We start from the raw sequence: 26,067 nt of genomic DNA, 5'->3' as shown, positions 1-26,067 counted from the left end.
CTCTCCAGCAGGAGACCTGAGGGGACCAGGAGGAACTGAGGCGGTGTCCCCAGCTCCTGCAGGACAAGCCACGCACCTCAAACCCTGCAAAGCAGCGTGTGCTTCTGAAGACATGAGGCCGGCCCTGGAGCACAGGGAGCAGTCATCATGGCTCACCGCCCATCAGTACAGACACTCATGACCGTAGGAGGTGGAGGGTGTTACATCATCCGAATTCACAAATGGAGAAACCAAGGCCCCAGGAGGTTAAGGAGCTGGCCCCAGCCCTGGCCTCCATGCAGAGTCTGAGACCCCTCCAGAAACAGGGGTGACCCCTACCCCAAAGCCTCTGCCCTCACCTGAGTCTCGGGGCAGACGTCGAAGCGGAACTTGCTCAGGATGCGGAGCAGTGTCAGTTTGACCTCCAGCAGCCCCAGCCGCACCCCCAGGCAGCTCCGGGGCCCGGCCCCGAAGGGTAGGTAGGTGAAGGGCTGCCGCTGCCGCTGTGCATCAGCTGTGAACCTGGAGGTCCAGATGAAGGTCAGGGTTGGCCTGGAGGCCCTTCCATCCAAGGTTCCCCCATTCTGGCTGAGTCACCCTTTGCCTGAGACCTGTTGGTCCCAGTAGGGAGTAAAACCTGCTGCAGTCACAGAGCCCTGTTTCCTGCAGGGTGGCCCCCAGATCTTTGGGAGCTGGTGTCCCCAGAGCTGTGGTCACACTCTGTCTCCCGTGCTGCACAACCTGAAGGCCACTGCTCAATCTACAGGGTCCCCTGGATGTCAGCGGTGCCCTCTCACCTTAGAACTTCAGTGTCCTCAGAGCCCAAAGTCTGAGCCTTAGTGAAACCCAGGAGGCGGCCCAAACCCCTGGGCTTGAGAAGCACAGCCTAGACCTGACCCTCGGCCACACCGTCCCCATCAGCATCACCCACCGCCTTCCTCCATGGCCACCCCTCCTCGGAGCCCTCCTCCAGTGTCTGTGCCTGTCTCCACCCATGCTGGCAAAGTCCTAGATAGAAGCTTGAACTCGGGCATGCTGGAGCCCCTTCCTTGTCCTTGCAAAATCTATTGCCTGACAGCAGCTCTCACCATGCATGCTCTGTGACAGTGGCACTAGGCGACAACTTCTTAGCACCCCTGGACTTCAGTGTATTGTTGGGAGCCCTGCAGCAACTGCTTCTGGCCCTTGGGTTTTATTTCCAGGAGCTGCTGAGCAGTGGGAAATGTCTTTATCTGAGCCCCAGTGCCCATGGGAACCCAGTGAGTTGGGCTGGGTTCAGGTGCAACCATTAAAGGTGGGGACAAAGCTGCCTGGCCAGATCACAAAGGAGGGGTCAACCCTGACTAGGAGCCAGGGTGGAGACATTCTAGATCACAGAGGCTAGAAATGAATTAGTGGATCAAATCCACACCAGGTCTTCAGGGTCTCAGGAATTTAGGCTTGTGGGGAAATTTTGCTTTTAATGATCAACTAACTCTATTGAAATGCCTATTTGTTGCTTTCCAGTACACACTCAAAATACAGTCCAGCATCCTATGTTCTGGATTGAGTGAATGTCTTCTGACATTGTTTTTTGTGTGCATTGCTGCTGAAAATCTGTAGGTTCAATCCTGGGGTTAAAAAATTGGTACAGTTTCTTCTGTCAGAGCGATGCTCTGGGAACATCCATCTGAGTTGCCCCTGACCTCTGCCTGCTGGGGCTGCTTGTGCCTCCACAGCAAGGTCCGGTCCCATAGCTCACATCCTTTGGGTCCCACTGAATGGGCAGTGCTCACCTTTCAGGGTCAAAGGTCTCAGGACACGGCCAGAGCTCAGGGTCATGGTGCAGGGCGCCCACGGCCACCTCCAGCACAGCGCCGGCGGGGATGCGCTGCCCCAGCACCTCGCAGTCCCGTGCTGCCTCCCGTGTGAACCTGTGGGGACAGACAGTGGCCGGGTGTGGATAGGTGGGGGCTGCAGGGGACCGTGGACCCAAGGTGGGGCATGGAATGAGGCAGGGACAGGAGGGCCAGCTTCTTCCCAGGGCACCCCAGATGGTGACCAAGTGCTCACCCCATGAACCTCTACTGCCCTGCAGCCTCCATCCAGTCTGGGTCTCCTACATGCCTTTGTCCACCGTCTTGTGCCCGGCATCCAGGCACACACGAGCCTCCGAGTGCTGATTTCCACTGGGGTTGGGGCTTCTCCCTGCTGCTCCTTGTCTACCCACCCACCCTCTGCCCACTCTCCCCCAACTTCACTGTCCAGTCCCGCACAGCGCTTCTGTCCCCTCCCTGCCGTGGACAGTGCTCATGCCAGGCCACCAAGAACACCCGAGGGCCTATCCAATGGTCAGTCTTCAGTGTTTGTCTTGCTTGGTCCTTTTGTGCTACCTGTCTTTTTTTTGCTTTGGGCTGTTTTTTATTTAGTTTTTTCCTTTGGAAATAATTTTGAACTTTTAGATAAACTGAAGAGTAAGAATAGGATTACCTGTATATTACTTATTCAACTTTACCTACTGTTAAGGTTTTCTCTTTTGTTCTCTCCCTCTCCCTCTCTCTCTCTCTCTCTCTCTCTCTCTGGTTTGTTCCATTCTTTTGTTTGTTCTCTCTTGCCCTCTCCCTCTCTCCCTCTCTCGTACTCACACAGAGTCTTTTTCCTTGATTTTTTTTTCTGGTACCAGGAAGCAAACTCAGAGGCTCTGCACCTGCTAGGGAAACCCTCTATCTCTGAGTTATAACCCCAGCCCTTTTTATTTTTTGAGACAGGGTCTTGCCGAGTGACCCAGGCTGGTCTTGAACTTTCAATCCTCCTTCCTCAGCCTTCTGAGTAGCTGGGATTACATTTGCTCCCTACCACCCTGGGTGCTTTCCTTGATTGTTAGTGACATTATTTGCTTGGTTTTCCTCCTGTGTCTGAGGCTCCCTCCTTCCCTTCCCTGCCAGGCTCCTCTGCACCTGCCCCCATTCGCGTTCCACAGAGATGTTCCCACACTCCTGGCTTCCACTCCCACCTGATCCTACCCCAGCCCCTGGCTCCTCTTTCCAGCCACAGGTCACCTCTCCCCAGGGACTCTCCAGCAGGACCGGAAGTGCCCCTCGTCCACCCTCTTCTCCACTGTTCTCTGAACCCTGGCTCTTCCCTCTACACTTTTACCTCTGGCTTCCTCAGTGGGCCATCTCGCCAGTTTCCCTACCACCTCTTTGATTTAGATTCTCATTTCCTCTTTTCCAACCCCGTCTCCTCACATGGACCTGAGTGGTCTCTCTGGCACACCTGACTCATTAGGATGAGGCTCAGGAGTCCCACATGCCTAGGGCTATGTGGCTCTAGCAGGGACAAAGGTGGAGTTTGTGGCTGGAGAAGCCTGTCGTTGAGTCACGTGCAGTGGCTGATGTGACAAGAAGCCATACATAGGAGACAAAGTGGAGATCAGAAACCAGGCAGCCTGGGAGTGATTTGGGATCATGGTGAGAGGTAGTTCAGGACCAGTGTATGACTTGGATCTAGACGTCCCCCAAAGCCTCATGTGCTCATAGGTGGGGCTTTTTGGAGCTGGCTGGATCTAGAGCCTGTGGTACTGGGATTAAGGGTGTGTGGTACTAAATTAGTCCACCATGCAGTTAGCATGGTTCCAGGTATGGCTGAGTGGATTAACTGAGGACAGAAGCCCCACCCTGGTGTGGGTGGCACCACTCAAAAGATTTTGAGGCTGTTTAGGGTAAAAGGGAAAGACAGGCTGCTGCTGCTGCTTCTGCTCCACGCTGCTCCCTACCGGCCTTTCCCTGGACTGTGTCTTCTCTGCAGTGCCCCTGTGCCATGTTGCCTGCCTTGGAGCCAGGGGACTATGGACTGACACCTCTACAAATTGTGAGCTAAATAAACCTTTCCCCTTTTGACTTCTGGGTGTCGAGTATTTTGTCCCAGCAATGATGAAAGTGAGACAACCAGTGATGGGGTATTTTTGTTTTCAGCACTGGGGAGTGGTCCCAGGACCTTTGCACTCAGCTACATGTCTAGCCTTTTAAGATTAAATTAAATTAAATTTTATTTTGAGACAGGCTCTTGCTATATTGCCCAGGCTGGGCTTGAACTTGAAATCCTCCTGCCTCGGCCTCCCAGAGTGCTAGGATTATAGGCATGTGTCACCACATCCAGCCAGTGTTTAGATTAAGGCCGGGAGCAGGTTGGCCATGTTGGGGGCCACTCATGCATGATGCTAAGCTACATCAGTGGCTGGTGAGATCACAGCCAGCTGACGACTTCTAAGCTCCTTCCGGTTCCCAAGCCTGGGCCTCCTCTGTGGCCTGTCCGTGATGGCCCATTTGGGCTCCGTTCCTCAAGAACATGGGGGCCAACTCTGTTTCTGTAACTTGAAGGCACCACACAGTTCCCAAATCTTCCCTTGCTGGCTGCGGACCAGAGCTGGCCCTAAGGGCCAGGTGCAGTTCTATAGTTGCCCCACCCAAGTGACTTCAGGCCGTCTCCAGAAAATTTGTGCACAGGAGGCTAAGGCAATAATCCAAGAAATAATTCCATTGTTTGTTCTAGAAAATTAAAGCAAACTAATTTATCTAGGTAAACAGTTCTCTTCTCAGGACAACAGCCAGCTCTCCTGAGGTGAGATAGACGAGTTCAACCTTCATGACCACCATTGCGACCCTGGTCTACCTGATCCTGCCAGTACCTGACCTGTGTGGTGAGACTCTGCCCACTTGCATCACTTCCTTCCAGGACTCTGGGAACTGAATCCACACCTACAGTGTACTTGCCTGGCCCCCTTCTGAGTCCCTGTTCCACACACCCTTCAGACCTAGGGTCAACCTTCTAGAAACAACACTGGGAGACAAAAATGGAGGCCTTTGGATTTTTGATGCTGAGCACAAGGTCCCAAGGGTGCTGTTCATAGTCTGTTAGGAATTTTAAGGTTGAAGTGAACCCGGCTAGGATAAGGGCAGAGGAATGGCCCCAGCTTGTCTGTCACAGGCCCTCATTCCCTCACCCTCCTCCCAGCCACTTCTGGGACTGTGGTGGTCTATGGCTGCTTCTTTCCCAAGTCCACACCCGCTGCCTCAGAAAGGAAACAGCCCACCTCCTCACCCACCTCATCTTAGGAAATACTTCTTTTTTGGGGGGGGGCATGGATGGGGACTTGGGAATTAAATCCAGAGTTTTCACATTAAGCTATAGCCCCTGCCCTTTTTCATTCTGATACAGGATCACACTGAGTACTGAATTACCCAGGCTGGGCTTGACGTTGCAGTCCTCCTGCCCAGCCTCCCAGAGTGCTGGGATTACAGGCATGTGCCACCATGTCCGGCTTGTTTTATTTTTAAAAAGTAGATTACATAGGTTTGCATGTGAACATAGCATTTCCAAAAGAATACTTAGTGCTTGCCTCTACCATCTTCTCCTTCTGGCTATGAAACCAAGACAGTGAGCTGGGGGGCCTTTTCCTTTGGCTCCTTCTGTGTTATTTAGGGTTTGTTTTGGTTTTTTAAATATCGGTGTCTTGTTTTGACAATGTAAATAATTACTATAATATTTTAAATAATTGTATGTTGCCTTTTCAGTTATAGTATTAAGCCTCCCTAACTCTTACAGGAAATACAATTATTCGACTAATGACATACCTCGTTCCTGCTCAGGAGAGAGATTGTGGGGGACCTTGGGCCCCCGTCAGTCTCAGCTCTGCTCTGAGCCTCCCTATAGTGGTCAGGAGCCACAGGAGGCCAGGGTCCCTGTCAGACCTGGCTGCAAACAGCAGCTGACCTGTGGGTCATGGGTGGGGAAGGGTCCAGCGAGGCTGTGCCCTGCACCCCACCTTCTCATCTTGCTGGGGTTAGCATGGACCTGCAGGCAGGGCCCCTGCAGCTGGAAAGTAGGCCTTGTCCTTCCTCACAGCCAGGCCTCCTCTAGGCTGGACCACTTCCCATGCCTGTCCTGCAGAGTCTTTGGTTATTGAAGCAAGATTCGTTGCTTTGGAGGGGTAACAGGTTTTCCTGAGAGAAGAGAAAGAAAAGGGAGGGATGGAGAGAGGAAAGAAAGGAAAGAGAGGGAAGGAAGGAAGAAAAGAGAGGGAAAAAAAAGAGAAAGGAAGAAAGGAAGAAAGCAAGAAAGAAGGAAAGAAAGAAAAAGAGAAAGAAAGAAGAAAGAAAAAGAGAAAAAGAAAGAAAAAGAAAAAGACTTTCCTACATCCCCAAACCCTTTGGCTGGCAGATTTCTGGCCTTGCTTCTGTCCCTTCTGCAGCCTGGTGAGGGAAGCCACAGGCTGATGTGATGAAAAATGCCCTGGAGCCCGCAGTGCTCACCACCCCTCCTCCATGCTGGCCTTGGCCATGAAGCTGGGTGGCTCTTGCTCCTGGCTCAAAGCCCAGGGGCAGCTGTGCAGAGGGCAGTGTGTCCACCCTGCCAGTCCTGCACCCCCCCAAGTCCCCAGCATGCTCCGCATCCCCTGCAGGCTCAGCAGGCCAGACATCCTGGCCTCCCAGGCTGCCTTGGCGGCTCTCTCTGGATTTTCCCGGGTCTGCAAGGAGCCTGGCCCTGTGTGTGACTTTAGGAAGGAAGATGAACCCGCTCCATCCCCATGCTCCAGCTCTTGCTCTGTCCCCAAGTGAGACCAAGGGCACCCTGACCCCAGACAGTGGCTGCACCCCAGCTGCTGACAGCAGGTCCCCGGGAGGAGACTCGGCCGCAGCATGTATGTTGATATGCCTTTCCACACTGGTTTTATTTATTCCTCAGTGTGTCTCCTACGTGGGGCCTCATGAATGAATTCTGTTTTCTTCATTACTGGGGATCGAACCCAGGGTTCATGCATGCTAAGCCCATGCTCTACCACCAAGCAACTAACAACCCAAGCCCTTTTATTTCGTATTTTGAGACAGGGCCTCACTAAGTTGTCCAGGCTGGGCTCTATCTTGTGATCCTCCTGCCTCAGGCTTCCGAGTAGCTTAGCTGGGAATACAGACATGTCCTACCATGTCCAGCTTATGGGATAAATGTATGACTGAGGTGAGGTCCAGGAAGTCATGTGTCCTTAGACTGGTTTTATGTATTTTCCTTCCACTGGAGAATGACTTTTCAGCATAGCCCTTTTTGCCGGGAACTGAGCAGCCAGGCCAAGTCCTGAGCCCAGTCAGAAGCCTCCTCAGGTCCAGACATCTGGGCATTGTGCCTGGTGCCCACCCTCCAGGACCATGTGGATAATGCAGATGGCAGCAGACGTGACCACAAGGCCCCCAAACCGAGATGCTCAAAGCACCCAGGATACGGGTGGGGCGAGGCAGCAGGCATACCTGAAAGCCGGCGGGTACATCCGCAGGGTCTCTGCGATCACCATGTCCAGGTAGGGCAGGCCTTCCTGCAGGCTGCAGTAGTCAGGGGCCACCTAGGGCAGGGTTTGGGACAGAAGATGGAGGTCCTGTTAGCCAGAGTCTCATAGCACTTTCTCAGGAACTTTGGCATCTCCGTCCAACTTTAGCAAACATTTGCTTGGAAACCACAAGAAGACAGATACCACCCAGATTTTGTTGGATCAGCACCCCACGTGTTCTGAAGCGCTTCATGCTATTGAAGATGAGTAGGCACAGCCCTGGACTGGGGGTCTCTGAGTGTCACCGAGGGAAGCTTGTTTCTAAGACCACAGTGCTGGCCATGTTGGTGAGAGCTGAGGATGGGGCTAAGTACTGCACATCCAGTACCTCGCTTCATCCTTTCATGGCTTACATGAGGAAACTGAGGCTCAGCCAGGCCATCACATGGGTAGCAATCCATACCTCATAAAGTTAAAAGTCCAGCTGGGCATGGTGGCACACGCTTGTAATCCCAGCACTCTATAGGCAGAGGCAGGAGGATTGCCATGAATGAGTTCAAGGCCAGCCTGAACTACATAGTGAGATCCTGTCTCAAAAAAAAAAGACAAGCAGTGAAATAGCAAAGAAAACAAGAGAATCTGCAACATCTAAAAAGAATGAGTAGTAAAAGACCAAAGAGCTCTTTTAAATCAGTAAGGAAGCCAGGAATGGTGCTGCCCGCCTGTAATCCCAGCATTTGGGAGGCTGAGGCAGGAGGATTGCTGTTCAAGGCCAGCCTGGGCTACAAAGACAACTTATTAGGCGAATTTTTTTTCTCTGGTACCAGGGATGGAACTCAGGTCCTTTCACTTGCAAGGCAGGTGGCGGCACCACTGAGCTAAATCCCCAGCCTGACAGCTTCTTAGAGAAGCTGTCAAAGGGCATGAACAGGCAAAACACAGGAGAAGTACAAGTTGTCAAGACGAAAAATGCAAAGCAAAATGAGATTCCTTTCTTCACACAGATTGGGGAAGTTTGGCAAACACTGGTTAGATTTTAGGGGTGCAGATGATGCAGACCAGACTTGAAGTGAATTGTAACCAGGAGGTGGGTGTCTTGGGCAGGGTTACCGGAAGCTGACTCTTCACTGGCAGCTTCTACAAGGAAGCTCCTTCCCCAGCTGTTCTGCTTCCTGCAGAGGTGGCAAGAGTCATCTTCCAGTTAGGTGATAGCCATGCTCTTTTCAATTAAGTAACATCAATTGAGCACAAATCCTGTCTGGGGGATGGCATTCTTTTGTCCCCTTTGCTCCCCAGGGGACCCCCTGCATCTGAAGGGGAGCCACTCCCAACCCCAGAGGCACCATATGCTCATTGGGCTGGGGATCTAAGACGGTGGTCTCCAAGTGAGCTCCCTAGGGCAGTGGCAATACTGTCAGCTGGGAGGCTGAGGGAGGATGCAAGTTTGAGCCCAACCTGGACAATTTAGCAAGTTAGACCTTCTTTCAAAATAAAAATCAAAAGGGCCATGTGAAGGCCTAGGGTCCAATTCCCAATATTGGGAAAAGGAATAGGAAAGAAAGGAAAGGAAAGGAAAAGAAAGGAAAGGAAAGGAAAGGAAGAAAAGGAAAAGAAGAAAAGAAAAGGAATGCTGAAGAGGGCCGGAAGAGGACAGTGACAGTGGAATTTGTTTATTTATTTACTTGGGTTTTGGGGGGGATACCAGAGATCAAACTTAGGATCTTGGGCTTTCAAGGCAAGTGGCAGAACCACTGAACTAAATCCCCAGCCCTGCTTACTTGTGTTTTGAAACAAGATCTTGGTAAGATGCTAAGCTGCCCAGGCTGGACTTGAACTCACAATCCTCCTGCCTCAGCCTTCCACAGTGCTGTGATTACTGACATTTGTTGCCACGCCCAGCCAACACATGGTCTTGATGTCCAGGGTAAGTGTTTTCCTAACCTACAGTGGCACAGCCATTCAGTGGGATGCAGCCATTAATGGTTCTGTGGGTGAAGTTGCAGAGATATGTGTGATTTAACCCACATCTGCGCATGTTCACGGATTTAGAAGGCAAAGGGAGCATTTGCACTGTGCAATAAAAATAGCAATGATTGCTTGGTTTTCCCTACACCTTCCCATCTCCACTTCGGGAACTATTCTTCCTAAGGTTCTCAGCTGGCCCCACACTGCCGCCTCCATCTCAGGCTGTCAGGCCACTCAGGCACACACAGCAGGGAGCAGGGCCCTGTGCTTGAGAGTCCTAATAGTGTCCTCTTTGTGTCTCTGAGGAGAGCAGGAAATGGCACTGGGCGTGGATGGCCCCTTCCTGTCCTGCCCTGTGACCATCATGCCCTCCCCGCCACCAGGGGCCTGGACACAGGCACAGAGGTCGGACGGGGCCGAAGACTGCAGCCTCTTGGAGGGGGCACGGCTGCTGTCCCGCCCCAGGCTGGCAGAGCAGGGTGTATGTGGCAAGATCAAGCTGCTCCCCACACCTGAGTGAGTGAGTGTGGCAGCACAGAGAGGTGAAGGTCCCTGGAGGTCGCACCTGCTGTGGCGGAAGGAGGCTGTGGGAAGAGCAGGCACCTAGGTCAACTTTTTGGAGCAAAGGGACCCACATCTGCACTTGGGCCTCACAAGTGACACAGTCAGCCGCATGCACCAAGGTCGGGTGGCCAAGGCACCGGTCTGGGGATTCATATTGGGAGAAAGCAAAGGAGCTTTTCTCCAGTGCATTAACACGAGCTGTCTGTGACCGCCTTCTGCCTTGAGGAGTAATGTGCGGGAAACATCAGTTGGCTTGAGAAAGAGAAGACAAATGAGACGTGAGAAAGACAGACTTCCTGGTGTCTCCTCGAGCTCTGGCTCCTGTTGGCCATGTGTACCTGGCACGGGTACCTTCCAGTGAGTTCTCACTTGGGGCCACTGTTAGTGATATTCTGAATTCTCCAACCACACAAGTCTTTTTCAAAAAAATCTTAATAAGTGCAAGAATGTGAAAGTAGCTGCAAAGTAGCTGGGTGTGGTAGTGCACCCCTGTAACCCCAGCACTCTGGGAGGCTGAGGCAGGAAGATTGTACATTCAAGCCCAGCCTATGCAATTTAGCAATTTAGTGAAACCCTGTCTCAAAAATTTAAAAAGGGCTCAGCACAAAGGCCTTGGGCCCAACTCCAGCTCCTAAAAAAGAGAATATGAAAGAAAAGAGAACAGAAGAAAAAGAAGGACAGATGATGGAAGGAGGAGGCAGCTGCATACATGACAATAGAGAACAGAGAACTTCTCAGAAAGAAAAGAAATTGAATCTGGGAGCCTAATGGGTAAATGACATTGGTTTGCCAACTCACATGGTATGGTTGGTTGTAAGCTGCCAGGATTGGTCAAAGAAAGAAAACTAGTTAAGGTGGGCTAAGGGAATTCTGTGTTACAAAATCAGTCTGCCTTCATTCCTTCCCCATGTTTGGCTCGGCTTCTCTGGACAGGGCCGCTTCCCATCCACACGGACGCCTGGGCCCTGCTCCCCAGGGACGTGATGCTTGGCCTGAGGGACATGGGGCACTGGGCCTCTTTTGAAGCCTGGGTCCCCCAAGCGCCGTCTCACCCAGGCGAGACACAGGGGTCTCTGTGGGCTCTGCAGGGCCTCGGCCGCAGGGCTCCTGAGCGAGGCGCCAGCAGGGGGCAGCAAACGCATGGCAAATGTGGGCTCCTCAGGCCCGCGGACCTTGGAAACCCTGGTGTCCGCGTTCTTCTTGCTGAAGGTGAGAAAGCACGAGACAGGGAGGAAACTTGCAGGCCAGAGTCCCCCCTAAAGAACGTCCTCTAAGTTATTTTCTCACCAGGGAGCCAAGCACGACATCACTGGGCCTGCTGTGTAAAGTGCGAGGGAACCCGCGGGAGTGGAGCGGCTCCTGGGCCGGTCTTGCCTTTCCGGGACTTGAGCAGGTCGTGAGCACTGCCCCAAGGCACTGTGCCAGGGAGGGGACGGGCGCCCCACCTAGCAGGCTGCTAATGAGATGTGGGCGATAGGGAGGACAGAGCAGGGAACCTCATCCGGACATTCGGGAGCTGCAAGCCCGAGGAGAGACCCATGGCCACGCTGGGAGCCAGTGGTGAAAAGCGGGTGGATGCTGGTTCGAGCAAACCAGTGTAAAACAAGTATCCCGTTGGTAGGGATCTTTGAACCCGACGCCATAGTTGATGCTTTTAAGGATTTAGGACCCGTTTTGGTTTTAGGGGCATGGTAGCATTGTGGCCATGTTTTAGAAGAGTTCTCATTTTTGAGAGCAGTATACTGAAATATTTACAGACAACATGTAATGTCTGGGATTAAAAAAAGAAGAAGAAAAAGGAAGTGGAGAAAGGATGGGAAGTAGTGAAGCTGGGGCAGCCATAGGTGATTCTAATTGCAGTGGATGATAAGTATGCAGCACTCAGGATTCACTGAAGTAGCCTTCTAATTTATGTCTCTGAAGATTTTCCACGGTAAAAGAAAAACTCAATAAAAATATAAATAATGACAATGACTAGAGTAGCTTATGCAGGAACTCAGAGGTGTGTGGAAAGAAGACTGGTTCTGTCAGGCTGGCCCAGTGAGACATGACACTGTGACCTGAGCCCCAGTTTGCCAGGCCCAGGGGACCGGAAGGCATCCTTTGGGGTGGGGGACTTCTTGGGCTGCTGTTTGAGAACACTAGGAGGCCACCCAGAAGGGTGTAGTGCACAGAGGGGGCTGCCAGGAACGGGAACTGAAAAGGTAATCAGTGTGCTACATGGTTTTCTTTGGCAACTAGAAACTCTAGCAAAAACTGAGGGAGAGGGGCAGAAATTATTGTGAATGAACAGGGGAAAGGAAGGGAAGCTTAGTGAAGAAAACGCCTGTTCTCACAGGGCATGGTGGTGCATGTCTGTAATCCTAGGACTGTCAGGGAGGCTGAAGCAGGAGGATTGCAAGTTCTAGTTTGGCAACTTAGTGAGACCCTGTCTCAAAAAAATAAACACATAAAGAGCAGAGGATATAGCTTGTGGAGATCAGATGGGAAGAATGAGGCCTAACTGGCCTCCTCGGTGAGCACTGAGGAGGAAGAGGGCATGCAAGTGTGCTAACACACTGCAGGGAAAAGTAAAACACCTAGGTTAAGTTGTTTACCTGGAGAAGTACCATGGAGGGTGGGAGACAGATGAATCCTGTGGAACTAATTGCTCGTGTCCGTGTCTGAGTGACTAAAGCCAAGGCACCCCAGTCATTTGGGGCTCTATGTCAAAGGGACACACGAGCCCCCTGCTCCCCAGCTTTTAACCTGATTCTGTATCTCCAGTATGAGAGAGAGAGAGAGATCGATCCTGATCCTGATCCTGATCCTGATCCTGATCCTGTCTCTGGAAGAAAAGGGACTGGGCTAACTCTGTGTGTTTAAGTAGAAGCAGCGTTTGCAGCCAGCCAGATCCTAGAGCTCCGGGCTGTTTGCTGTCCTGTGTCTACCCCGGCACTGCTCTTGGTCCTGCCAGGGAGGCAGAGGCAGGGTTCAGTCAGGATGGATCAGCCATCATCTGGACCATGGGCCGGGTTGTCAGGACAACTGTTAATAATGGTGGCCGCTCCCCTGAAGGGTAGGGAAAAGGAGACCATGAAGGTATAGCGTCCTGACAGGCAGTGATGGTTCTTTTTGGACACATTCAGCAGCAGGAGCTCCCTTTCTCATGAGATGTTCTGTTCTTTGTCTTAAACCACTCTGCAAAGAGCTGGGTGCGGTGGTGCGTGCCTATAAACCCAGCTTGAAGGGAGGCTGAGGCAGGAGGATCACAAATTCAAGGTCTGCCTGGGCAACTAAGACCCTGTCTCAAAAAATAAAAAGACCTGGGGGTGTAGCTCTGTGCAAAGATCCTGGGTTCAATCTCTAGTGCCAGAAAAAAAATCTAATTCTACAAGGATGTGTTAGGAAGAAAGCAAGTCTAAAGTCCTATCAAATTTATTTCAGTTGGGACTTATTCTATAAAATAATAACTCTGGCAGGCTGGGGATTTAGCTCAGTGGCAATGCACCTGCCTTGCAAGTGCGAGGTCCTGAGTTGGATCCCTGGTACCCAAAAAACAAAAACAACTGTGCTTTTAGAAAGTTGGAAATAAAATATTAGGAAAAGTAAAAATAAAAAAGTGTAATCTTAGCCTTGTGGTTTACATTCTAAACCAGAGTTCCTTAGTTTTCAGAGAGACATTCATTTCTATTTGATCCTCAATGGGCAGGAACTTATACTTTATTTCTGAAGTTCTCAGTCTCCTAGTTTTGTATTATATAGCGTGAGATCTGTAAACCAGTGTTGAAATGCAATAGACAAACCTGATGGTTAGGGAACTCTATGGGAAATCTATTGATAAAGCCTTGTAAGTAGGAAAAATATCACCTTCTCCTATTAATCTTGCTTTTCTATGATTAGAATCTGTGCATCATTTTCACTAAAAGCTAGACGCACGAGTGCACACACAGTACCACACATGGGGCATGTGTGTAGATATGATCTGGAGTACAGATGAGAAAAAGTAAAAATGTCATTGCTTTCATAAACATTTTTCCTAGATAACCAAAGACTTAATAGAAAACTTAACATTTCCCTATTTTGCAAAAGGACTTAGAAATGCGGGTGGCTGCAGTATTGCTCCTCCAAAGCAGTAGCTGCAGCAGCAGCAAGTAGCATTTATAGGGGCTCCCCATCCCTGCCAGCCTTGCAGCAGGGAACTGGAAGTCTCTTCAGCAAGGGGCAGGTGGGGCAGTTCAGCCACATGCAGAAGGAAGATCATGCACTCTCACACTCCAGGGAACCGCAGCCCCTAATATTGAAACTTGGAAAACGCAGTGACCCTGGCTTTGCCCAAACAGGGCAGCAAAGCCCCTGCCCTGGCAGCGCATGACCAAGGCGAGCCCTGAGCTCTCAGGGCGAACCCTGAAGCAGGGTCTGGCCTTCTCACTGGCCCATTCCCCAGCCTGGCACCCCGAGGTCCTCTTGGCTGGGACAGTTTGCTTTTGAGATTCCTTAGCTGTGTTGTGTGAGATCCATGTGGTCCGGGGAGCTATTGCAGGCTTGGCGTGAGGAGCCAATTGAGGGCAGGGGGAGGAATCTTCTATCAACATCTCTGGCTTCCCTCGTAATGCTCAGAAAGTCCTACATGCTAGTTTAAAAATTGGGCAGATTTAGACTTAGAAAAACTTCTGTACTTTAGAAAAACAAGAGTGTACAAAGCATCTATTTATATCTACTTTAAAAGAAAAGAGAACCCACACACAAACAGGGATTATCCCAGGTGCTCCTGGCCATGGAGGGATTAGGCAGGCTATGTAAGGAAGCTCATAAAGCAACCGCCTCCACGCACATGCGAACTCCCAAGGACGTGGGTTGCGCTCCATGGATTGTGCTGGCCCTCTGCGTGGTTCCTGTGTTCAGGCTTCTGTAATCGCAATAGGACTTCACCTTGTGCATCTACTGTACCATTTGGTCCCCCAGCCACACCTCGAAGGAGGTAGGGTAACTTTTGGGGTCTCTTTTATAAGTGAAAATAAGTCTCAGATGTTCAGAGGTCAAATAGCTTGTCCATGGTCTGCAGAGTCCAAGCCTTTTCCGTGATTCCTGCTCCCCAGGCCTCCCTTCCTTCTCTCCAGCCTCTTTCTTTCTTCTTTTCTTTCCGCTTGTCTATGTTATGGAGCAGTAGCAGGTGTCCAGAAACTTACAGCACAAACAAGTGTGGGGCTCAGGAGTTTGCACAAAGAAAGCACCTGCCGTGTGCCAGTAGCCGGACAAAGACACAGAGCTCCGAGGCATCCCTGGGTCTTTTCCTATCACAGCCCGACTTGAAACAGAGATGACTTTGGCCTTCTCCCTTGTGCTTTGCATCAGTGGACTCCCTGTCCTTGTCTGCCTTCCTTCGGTCCACACTGTGTGAGAACCATCCGTGCTGTGCAGAGTTGTGGTTGTTGCAGTGTGTTCAGCTGTGGTGCGCATGTGTGACTGCTACTAGCATGGAGCGATGCAGTCATCTTTTCAAATGGCAACAGTTGCTTCTAGTTTGGGGCCTTTTCTAGGAAAGCTGATAGGAGCATTCTCTCCCTCCCTCCCGCCCTTCCTTCCTTCCTTCCCTTCTTTTCCTACTTGTTCTCTTTTCCTCCCTCCCTCCCTTCTCTGCAGTACTGGGGATTGAACCCAAGGCCCTTGCACTTAGCCACATCCCCAGCCCATTTTTATTTTTGTGACAGGGTCTTGGGAAATTACCCATGCTGGACTCCAAATTGTAATCCTCCTGCCTCAGTCTCCCGGAGTGCTGGGATTATAGGCACGTGGCATCGTGCCCTAGTTTCTCTTACTCTTTTTTTTTCTTTTTTTGCAACAGGTGTTATGATTTAAATGGGTAATGTGTCCCCCATAAGGCTCATGGGCTCAGAAGTGGAGCTTTCAGAAGGCGATTGGATCATGGGGCGCTGTACTCATCAGTGGATTCACCCACTGATGAGTTCAGTAGCTGAGTGGCTGTTAGGAGGGGCCCTGGTGGGAAAAGCTGGGTCCTCCCTTTTCTCTGCTTCCTCGGCACTGTGATATGGGCGGCTTTCCTCTACCCAGGCCCTTCCACCATGCCACTGCTGCCCTAGAGGTGGCCAACTAGACTGAAAACCCTAAAACCCACGAGCCCAAATGAACCTCCCTCTTTTAATTTGTGGGTGTTGGGTATTGTACACTAGTGATGAGAAAATGACTAGGACACAGGGTCTCCATGTGACCCAGGCTGGCTTTGAACTTTCCATCCTCCTGCCTCAGCCTCCCTAGTAGCTAGGATTATAGGCGTGTATCACTGGGTTGGGCTACTGGGAATATTCTCAACTATGGTTTTGGGGACCATAGGCACAGGTTTCTTCTGGGTATGTATCTCGGAGTGGAGTTGCTAGGTCATTAGAGATGTCTATGCTCAGCTTTAGTAGATATTCCAGTTTACAAACTGATTGTCCGTGCTGTCTAGAACTGAGTTGAGTCAATTAGAAAGCAGTGTGTTGACACCTAGTTCTATTTACTCTGCGGGCTCCCTACCCCCTCTAATATTCTGAAATCTAACCATTATCTCTGTTCCAGGAAAAGTTTGAGAGAAAGAAATGGTATTATTTTGAGAGTGGAGTTATTTATTCCTATAGTGTGGGGTAGGAACAAATAAGACACATCTAATAACCTAATTTTAAAAAATTGTCCCAGTTATCAGACGCAAGCTCTTATAAGCAAATATGCATTCAGGCATCAAATAGATTCAAGTCCTTGAATTATCTGCGGCTGTCTGCACTAGCACAGGCCATTCACAGGTGACTGTGTTTGACGCTTAGAGACATGAACCCCTCAGTAAATGACGCTTACATCTCCCACGCAATTTCTCTACACCGGGGCAGGAGTGAACTGCGCTTAATTTGCAGAGAAAATGTTTTTACTCACTGCACAGGCACAGTGCTGAGCAGCGTGTGTGGGGTGGAGGAGAGACAAGATCTGATCCTCGAGCACACAGAACTTATCGTGTGTTTGGGAAATCATCTCAGTGTTCATTCAGAGATTTATTTATATCATGGAGGCCCTGAAGGGTCCCGAGGAGCAGAGGCAATGTGGCAAAGATGGTCGTGTTTTGTGATCTGACGACGATGCGTGGAATGGTTGGAATAGCAAGTTGGGGAATGGGTCAGCAGGCTGCGAAGTTATTGCAGGAGTCCAGGTAAATGTGGTGAGCTCCAGGCAGTGAGCCTCCACGGCGATGCGGGCCCACCTTGAACACTCAGATGTGCTCGGTCTGGACTGAGCTAAGGAATGGGTATTGTTAGCAGAGGTCCCTAAGAGATTCCACATGCAGCCTGGATATTGGAGTGATTGCTGCAAAGGAAGAGGTGGCAGGGGAAGGCACTTGGGATAAGAGGTTCAAGGCATGAAGGGGGAAAAGGCAGTCCCCAGGCTTTACTCCTGGGTGGCTAAAGGAGCGGGAAGGAAGTCATTTCCCCGGGGGACAGTGACTTCTGCCTAGAAGTGGGAAGACCTCAGCCACACAGAGGTGGCCAAGTCCTTGGAGACAGGGCCAAGAAGGACAAGCACCGAGTCCAGGACTGACCCTTCAGTGGTGCCCAGAAAAAGACGGCAGGGCCGTGGGAAAGTAAGGAACCCTGGACAGTGTCTCGGGCATCTCCTGCTTGGGATCAGGGGATGCAGGATGGGGAAAGCCAGTGTGCTGTCAACTGGGGGAGAGGCCAGAGAGAGCATCAGGGGTCAGAGGTGAGCAGGCAGACAGGGTGGCTCTCATCACAGTCGCATGTCTTCAAGGCAGCAGGCAGAGGAAAGGTCTGTGCTGGGCTGGGGTTTTAGCTCAGTGGCACTGCATCTGCCTCACAAGCACAAGGTCCTGAGTTCGATACCCTGTACCAAAAGGAAAAAAGGCTGTGGAACTCCATGTCCCCACTGAGGGTGGGGTCAGGTGATGGTGGAGACCAGGAAAGACCATGACTCAATCCCAGGGAGGATTTCCAAGCAGCTACAACTTAGCCCTGCAAGGCCGAGCCCCTGCCCATCAGGGATTTTCAAAACTGGTGACAAAGCATCTGCAAAGGTCACTGAAGGATGTGAACAGACCCGCATCAGAGGAGATGTGACGCAGGTGACCCTAAGGTGCCTTCTGGCTCTGGATTGGTCTGATGTATCACAGTCACTCCCATCCACCCTGGGGCAGCCTGGTGACCTCAGGGGAGCCTGGTCACTCTACCAGACCGAGCAAATGTCATGGGAAGGTGGGCAGCGGTCAACTCGCTCTGCTAGCCTCTGGCCCGCCCCATGTCCAGCCCTCCTTCCTGCGCATATCTCCTTGATAACACAGCCTAGAGTCACAGTGCAGCTCACTCACTGTTTGGGGAAATGGTAAACAAAGATAAGAGCTTTGAGCACTGGAATTTATTTTTTATCTACTTGCCTAAAAGCCACTGCATGTTAAATTTAGAAGCTGGCTCCAGACCCCTCCCCGCCCTCTGTTTCCTGCCTCCTCTGCCACCCGTTCTAGGACCCAGCCGGGACTCCACTGACTGTGGAATATGAAATGTGTTTGCAAAGCCCTGGAGCCTTTCGTGTCTGCCTGCCTGGATGTTTATAAAAGTGGATCCTCGCAGGGCCCAGGAGGCAGGGGCCATTTCCTCTGGTCCCAGCTCTGTCACTATTGCAGTGGCAGCCAGCGCCGCCCAAATATTTACCCAAATGTCCTAGGCAGGGCCTGGGGTGCTTCTGTCTCACGCTGTCATTGGAGGATAAGCCCACAGGAGGTCACAGCCTTTCCTGGAGACCATCTTAGGTTTATCTCCCTCCTGCATCCCTGGAATCTGTCATCAAATAGCACTTAAATCCCTTTGCAATCAACTCCAAGGACCTGGGGAAATCCTTTTGTTGGCCTGGAATTCTTTTGTTTTGAATATAGCTTGAAGTAAATGAGCCATTGTCTGGGCTCAGGATATTCTGGTTGGAAAGGAATCTCCACTCTGATGCAATTTATTGTAGCAGGATTTTTTTTCCAGCTCAGCTTCGATTCCCTATTGCCGACTCAGTCCTTTCTCACAGCTCAGGAGATCAGTGGGGAGAGTTGGGCTCAAAGTGGAAAAAAGAAATAATAAAAAAGGAAGATCATGTTTGCCCAAGCATGATGTCCAGAGGCCTAAAAGGTGTCTGGTCCCAGACTGCAAAGATTGCCAAGAAGAGAGGTACATTCCTGAGGCCAGCTTAGGAGAAAGAGTTGGACCAGTGCTCCTGCTGGCACTGGTGATCAGTCATGCGACAGTAAAAAGGAAAGAGCAGAGACAGAGGCTCCAGGAGCACAGCCCCGTCAGGCTGTGCATGAGGAGCCACAGCCCAGAGAGGCTAAGTGACTGCCCAAACCACACAGCAAATCAGAGGCAGAAGCAATGCTAGACCAGGCCTCTGGACATGGGACCAGCACTGTGCTTTCTGTTCTGCTGCACTAGAGGGACCAGGAATAAGGAAAAAATATCTAAGGGACACATAGCCAGATAGTGTTTTCAGTGTTCAAATCATGAGAAATTGTGGAGCACGCTTTGCTTTTCGGGTCACTGTGTGAAATTCTAAGAAGACTTCTGGGAGCAGGAGGTGAACTTGAGCCAGGCGGCTTTGCGCTTCTTCCTACTCTGTGTCGTGGGTCAGTCCTTCAGTATGCCCCAGTCATGGGGGCTTTGCTCACAGGCTTGCCAAGTAAAACACAGGATAGCTAGTGAATGTGAATTTTGGATACAGTGTGGGACAGGCCGAGTGTCGGTGTCTCCTCCCTTAGAGCTGGGTGTTGGAGTCTCCCCTCACCCCCGTGGTGATGGTATCAGGGGGCAGGATTACAGGGGACATGAGGGTGGGTCCCAGTCGTGGGCAAGAGACAGTGTGCTTTCTTTCTTGCTCCGTTTGTCTCTTCTCTGGGACAGCACTAGGAAAGGCTAGGTGACACAGTGAGAAGGTGGCCATCAGCCGTGCAGGAAGCAAGCTTTTACCAGGACCTGAGTCTGCCTTGCCCTTCCTGGCCTCCAGAACTGAGAGACATAAGTGCCTATTGATTAAGCACCAGTCTGTGGTTATTTGGTGATAGCAGCCTCAGCTAAGGCAAACCAGAAGTTACTAGAAGTACTTTAAAAAATACTATAAATACATCCCAAAGATTGCATGGCACATTCTTATACTTCCAAAAATACTATTCATTGTTCATATGAAATCTGAATTTAATTGCATATTCTTTGTTCATGTTTGCTAAATCTGGCAGCTGTAGGGGGTGAGGTTCATGCTAAATTATTTTTGTTGTTTTTGGAGCCAGGGGGTCTCTATGTAGCCCAGGCTGGCCTCCAACTTGTGGTAATCCTCCTGCCTCAGCCTCCTGAGTACTGGGGTTGCAGGTGTATATCACAATTTTCATACTAAGGCGAAAGAGATGCAACTGGGCCAGAGCTCTCAGTGGCACAAGTCAAGGAACAGGTCCAGAGCAGAGCGGACAAACTCAGTTATATGGGTTCAGCCCTCCCAGTAGGAGTCTGGACCCACAGCCCAGCAAGGTCAGACAGCCCTCACTTTGCACACACAGAAATTCTCACTTGTTTCTTATAAAAGAATAAATCTATCAATCAGCTAAGCTTTAAAGCTTATCCAACTTCACTTACACGTAAGTTTTCAGGTAAAATATAAATCTAAGGAGTAATTAATCTTTTTTATAATGAACTCGTGGGGATTTTGAGCTGTGTGATCAGCAGGCAGAATCATAAATGAAAGAGCAGAGATGCACAATCCAGAGGGCCCAGCTGGAAGACACAGGCAGTGACTAAGCCTCCTTGGGACTCAGTTTGCTCATCTGTAAAATGGGAAGAAGTCATGCTCACAGGGTCCTGGTTAAGAGTCCTCCTTAAGTGTCCCATGGGGGTTTCTTACGAGGCACTGCTTGTGATTCTCCTTTGCGGTACACACCAATCTGTCTGTTTCTAAAGGGCTGTGTAGAGACCAGACTTTTTTTTTTGGTACTGGGGATCAAACTCGGATCCTTGCACTTGCGCAGCAGGCGGCAAAACCACTGAGCTAAATCCCCGGCCCGAGACCACATTTCTAAAGCAGATGTGGAGGCCACAGTGGGTGCTAGGGGGGCATAGGCTACTCCATGCATCCTCCCCACCCCATGACACCCCCCCCCCCACATAGCCATTGTAGGTGGGAGAGGGGCTGTGGCACAGGGAATAGGAGGAGTCCTCCCTTCCTTTCTTAGCTGGGTAATCCCAGCTAAGGCCTCCCATCTGCAGGGCAGTTGGCTCGTGCTCCTCAAGGCCTGTCACAAAAGTCGCCCGGGCACAACGGTCGCCCATTCCATAGCCAGGCCCTCCTCTGGACAGAACAGTGGGGCTCTTGGGCTTTAACCCAGTCCCCATTGGGTTGCTCTGCCTTGAGTCTCTTATCTCTGCTCTTCGGCTGTTCTAATGTGGGACAAAACGCCAAAGGGGTGGCGATGGTCACCTGAGAGTAATTCACCACCGCCCAGCCCTGGCAAGAAAGGATCCTCTCTGTTGATGGGTCCTGCGCCTGTATGCTTTTACTGACTGATTCTCTGGTGAAATCAACACTTTTTTCTAATAAGAATTTCATCTGTCCTACAAGGATCCACTCAGCAACCTGCTGGGCTCCCTTGCTGCTGCTAAGCTGCCTCCTCTCTACCCTGACAGCCCTGCTGGCTGGTGTCGCCTCATGCCTGCTGCACAGCCAGGGTGGAGACGGGCAGTGCACAGTCGCTAGGGTGGCAGATCCCAGGGGTCACTCTGGGGGCAGAGGGGACTGTGGGTACCATGGGGACCAGGACATCCAGGGTGGGTGGAGGAGTGGAAAGATTTTCCACAGAAGATGAGGCTTCTGCTGAAGCAATTTTCAGAAAAGCATTTGTGTTCTCTCACACAGAAACAATAAAAGCATTTAAACAAGGTTTTGGAACAACACAGAAACGAGTTCCCTCGCCGCCCACCGTTTATTGCTGTTTTATTGGTGCGTGTTTCTCTGCAGTTCCTGCCTCTCTCCAGCCACATCCCAGCCCAGGGACGGTGACAGTGGCACGAGCTAACCATGGCGATTTGTTTTGGCCTCAGATCTTACAGAACCTCGGGTTCTTTTGACTTGGTATCTGCCGACCCTGGTCACTGGCCCAGTGCATATGAGGCCTTGTGGCCCAAGACACCCCCAGTGCACCCCACACAGGTGTCTCAGAGGGACAGGCCGAGGGGGACAGCAGGCTGGGTTCCCTCCAGGTGTCAGGGGTGATGGTGTCCCAGGGAGGCCCTGTGGGGTGGCAGGCCAGCTGGCTGTAGGGAGGTTTGCAGGATCCTAAGTCTAGGCACCAGCAGAGGAGGTCAAGTTAGCAGCCCAGAGCCAGGCAGAGAAGGGAATGATGATGAGGGAGAGGGGGGACGTGAGGTGCGGAGGTGGCAGTGCAGAGATGTTGCCAGAGTGGCCCTGATGGTGTGGGTGCGGCTGAGGCAGGGCCCCTCAGGGTCCAGGATGGGCAGCTTGGCTCAGGATGAGAGTGTCTCAGGGGACACAGAGGTCAGACTCCCTGGGGGCTAGGAGGGCTGTGTGCCACTAGACCGGAAGCAGGTCTGGGGAGCACTGCTGCATGGCTGGGGCAGAGTAAATACCCCGCCTCTATGCTCTTGAGGAGCCACTTTCACGGGGAGACAGGCTGTGGGTGAGCTCCTGCTGGGCCACTAGAGCTTTCCATAGACCTGGATGCTGCGGAGTGCAGGTCAGGAGGGCTTTGGGCCGGGACAACCTCAGAACCTGGCCCTGGGCGAGGGGCGGGAGCAGACCAAGGGGGCCATGGTGCGAAGCAAAGCTGCAGGCCTACGGGAGCACTTGCTGACTACTGTGTCCTTTGGGGCAGGCGAGGGTGGTCCTCTTGTGGCATTTCACAGGATTTGCTTTACAGATGAGCAAACCAACTCTGAGGGTTTGTGCATGAGATCAGCAGGCAAAGACAGCAGAGTCAGGTTTAAAGAGGGGCTCATAAATGAAAACTCAAGTCTGCTGGATGCCAAAGCCCGCGACAATGACAAGAAAGAGGCACAGGAGGAATTGCTTTATCATCAACGGGGCAGGCAAGGCTGCACTTGGCACTCTGATGGCTATATGACTTCGACCTACAGATGGCTAAGGATCCAACCACCATAGATGCTTAAAATCAAAAGGCAGAAGCCGAGTGTGGTGGCCCATGTCTGTAATCTCAGCACTCTGGGAGGCTGAGGCAGGAGGATCATAAGTTCGAGCCCAGTCTGGGGCAATTCAGCAACTTAGTGAGACCTTGTCTCAAAATATAAACAAAGGAATGGCTGGGGATATAGTTCAGTGTGAAGGCCCTGGGCTCAATCCCCTATACTAAAAAAATAAAAATAAAAAATGATTTATAAGGTGGGACAGAACCCTAGGACTAACACATAAATGGACCCTCTTGGGACCACAGAGGTTGGCAATGGGAAGGCCCTGAGAGAACAGGACAGGCAGGACTGTGGGTCTCCAGTGTCCATGGACCCTGGCCTGGAGACAGGAGGGTGCTGTGGGGCTCTGCTCAGCTTGCCTGGGAGCAGCCCTTGCACCAGCCTCACGGGTCCCCCTGGACCCGGCACAGTGCACAACACAGGCTGCTCCGGCCTGCAAGGGTCACGCTCATCCCACGTGGGTGTAGGGCCGGGGCAGCTCCTTGGCGAGGGACAGGGCTGCCTGAGACTCCTGAGCCCTCGCTCAGGGTGTGATTAGTTGTGGAGCCTTTCAGCCTCATCCTCGACCTTCATCCGGGGGCCCCTGGCACTGGGCCCTGGGAGCAGTGACCACACTACTTATTGTCTCTACAACTCAGTCTGGGATGGGGACTCCCAGCCTGATTTACTTCCCCTCCTCTCTGCTTCCCCTCTTCTCTGACCCCAGCTGGCCCTGGTTTCTTCTCAAGGAACAGTCATAACCTGCCTGATAAATTTTTTTTTGTACCGGGGATCGAACTCAAGACCTTGCACTTGTGAGGCAGGTGGCGGCACCACTGAGCTAAATCCCTGCCCCTATAACCTGCCTGATAGAAAACCATTCCTTCAGGGCAGTGCACTGTTCTTTAGGGCCTGGGAGGTCCCCAAGATCCCCAAGGTCTTTTAGGCTGAGGTAAAAGTGCCTGGTCCACCTCCTCTCGTCTCCAGGACTCCCAGATTACTTACTGTCCTGACATATTTTACTAAAAAATAAAACCAGGGCAGTGATCATACCGTTTGAAGGCAAAAATGTCTGGAACTAATTTCAGAAGGCTTTTAACAGCCCTGCAAATTACCTTTCCTTCTGATGAGTGAGCTTAGTGAAAGGATTCTGTTGTAATCAAACTTGTATTTTATAATAAGGTGAATGTTTTAGGCAAAGGGGCCCTGAAAATGGGTTTATGTGAAATCAGGACACAGGGGAAGACCAGACAGGCACAGTGCCAAGAAAGTGGCCTTGGTCCTGAGCTTTCCTGTGAGAGAAATGGCCAGGCATGTGGAGGTATGTGGTAAGATCAACATACTATATACTGTGAATGTGTAAATAAAAACATTTAGTATAGTAAAAGACACATTGCCATGAACCCCCCTCAAAATACTCCCTGTCACTTCAAATACATTTATCTCATTGTCCTTGCCACTTTCTGAAGCAGTCTGGGAAGTCCTCTTTCCTGAGTGTCTTTATGAGGTATGATAAAAAAAAATACAGTGAATGCTGCTCCTGAGCACCATCCAACAGAAAAGCAGGCTTGTAAAAACAAGATGCTGTGTCTTCATCTACCTCATTCACCAGATCTGGCACCATGTGACTTCTGGCTCTTCCCCAGAGTCAAAATGACCATGAAAGGGAAACATTTTGAATTGTCTGTGTTTTAGATGGCTCTATAAAATGGGAGCAAGAATTTGGAAGATTTGCCGCGACCCGGTGGCGGACTGGGGTCCCGCGGTGCTGGGGGACTGCAGCCCTGTGCGTGTAGCCGGTGGGGCCGGCATGGGCTGGGGCGCCCGGCCGGCTCGATGAGTGCCCTGGGCAGCCCGGTGCGGGCCTTTGACTTCCTGCTCAAGTTCCTGCTGTTGGGCGACAGCGGCGTGGGCAAGGGCAAGACCCTGGCAAGCCTGCAAGACGGAGCGGCCGAGCCTCCGTACAGCCACCCGGCAGGGATCGACCACAAGACCACGACCATCCTGCTAGATGGGCGACGGGTGAAGCGGCAGCTACGGGACACATCGGGGCAGGGAAGATTCTGTACCATATTCCGCTCCTACTCCAGGGGCGCACAGGGTGTGATCCTGGTCTACGACATTGCAAACCGCTGGTCCTTTGATGGCATCAACCGATGGATTAAGGAGATTGATGAGCACGCACCTGGTGTGCCCCGGATCCTGGTGGGGAACCGCCTGCACCTGGCATTCAAGCTCAGGTGCCCACTGAGCAGGCCCGTGCCTATGCCGAGCGCCTGGGTGTGACCTTCTTCGAGATCAGCCCACTGTGCAATTTCAACGTCACAGAGTCCTTCACAGAGCTGGCCAGAATCGTGCTGCTGCGGCACGGCATGCACAGGCTCTGGCGGCCCAGCAAGGTCCTGAGCTTGCAGGACCTGTGCTGCCGTGCCGTGGTGTCCTGCACACCCGTGCACCTGGTGGACAAGCTTCCGCTGCCCCTGGCCCTACGGAGCCACCTCAAGTCCTTCTCGATGGCCAATGGCCTGAACACCAGGATGATGCATGGCCGCTCCTACTCCCTCACAGCCAGCACCCGGCACAAGAGGACCAGCCTGCGCAAGGCCAAGACTGCCCGCACGCCGCAGAGCCCGCCAGGAAACTGCGCCGGAAGCAGCTGCAAGGTCTCCTAGGGAGATGGCAGAGAGACGGAGTGCCTTTCCGGAGAAGCCTCGGACCCTGCACCGGGGTGGGCGTGGGGCGGCTCAGGACGCAGCTTTGCCTCTCCGGCCACGCTGCTGGCTGGGCGGAGTGTGGCCAGTGGGCAGCACAGACACCTGCTCGGTGTGACTGACATTTCCACACGGTGTGCGTGCAGCTCTTGTTCTCGACTTGTGTTTTTAAAGGGAAAGTTAGCGCCCTGCTCAGCTCTCGGTAACGTGAAATTCTGAATGCTACTTTTGTTACTGTTTGCAGTGCAACTTTTTCCTTAAAATAACTGTTTTTATGAGACAGACAAGGTATGTAGGGAGTACACATTCAAGGGAGTTTGAGAAGCAATGACGGTGAGATCATCCAGCATTGTTGCTCTTA

General features: G+C 51.7%; 1 protein-coding gene, 1 long non-coding RNA gene and 1 pseudogene across 6 annotated transcripts in view; 2 read left to right on the top strand and 1 right to left on the bottom strand.

The window, feature by feature from the left end:
• The window catches only part of Tbxas1 (thromboxane A synthase 1), a 212,159-nt gene that overhangs the window by 2,083 nt on the left and 184,009 nt on the right, over positions 1–26,067 (bottom strand). For 4 of the 5 annotated variants that reach the window (XM_087205913.1, XM_087205914.1, XM_004851274.3 and 1 more), the window contains 3 exons: positions 7,257–7,348; positions 1,755–1,892; positions 339–501 (listed from right to left, as the gene is read on the bottom strand). In XM_087205913.1, coding sequence (XP_087062039.1) covers positions 339–501; positions 1,755–1,892; positions 7,257–7,348 — 393 coding nt within the window. Of the gene's footprint in view, positions 1–338; positions 502–1,754; positions 1,893–6,145; positions 6,230–7,256; positions 7,349–26,067 lie in introns of all 5 variants that reach the window. The other variant, XM_087205915.1, reaches the window with a different exon arrangement.
• The window catches only part of LOC110350518 (uncharacterized), a 33,881-nt gene continuing 22,271 nt past the window's right edge, over positions 14,458–26,067 (top strand). Inside the window, exon 1 of the long non-coding RNA XR_002397124.2 lies at positions 14,458–14,762. This is a non-coding gene — a long non-coding RNA (uncharacterized LOC110350518). The remainder of the gene's footprint in view (positions 14,763–26,067) is intronic.
• Positions 24,817–25,693, top strand: LOC101696632 (ras-related protein Rab-40B pseudogene; annotated as a pseudogene).

Source organism: Heterocephalus glaber, unplaced genomic scaffold (genome assembly GCF_053883595.1).
Source record: "Heterocephalus glaber isolate CG9 unplaced genomic scaffold, H.glaber_assembly_v1.0 deba00000621, whole genome shotgun sequence".
Lineage (NCBI taxonomy): Eukaryota > Metazoa > Chordata > Mammalia > Rodentia > Bathyergidae > Heterocephalus > Heterocephalus glaber.
Note: the sequence above shows the minus strand (reverse complement) of the source record. Positions and strands in the feature narration are given on the sequence as shown.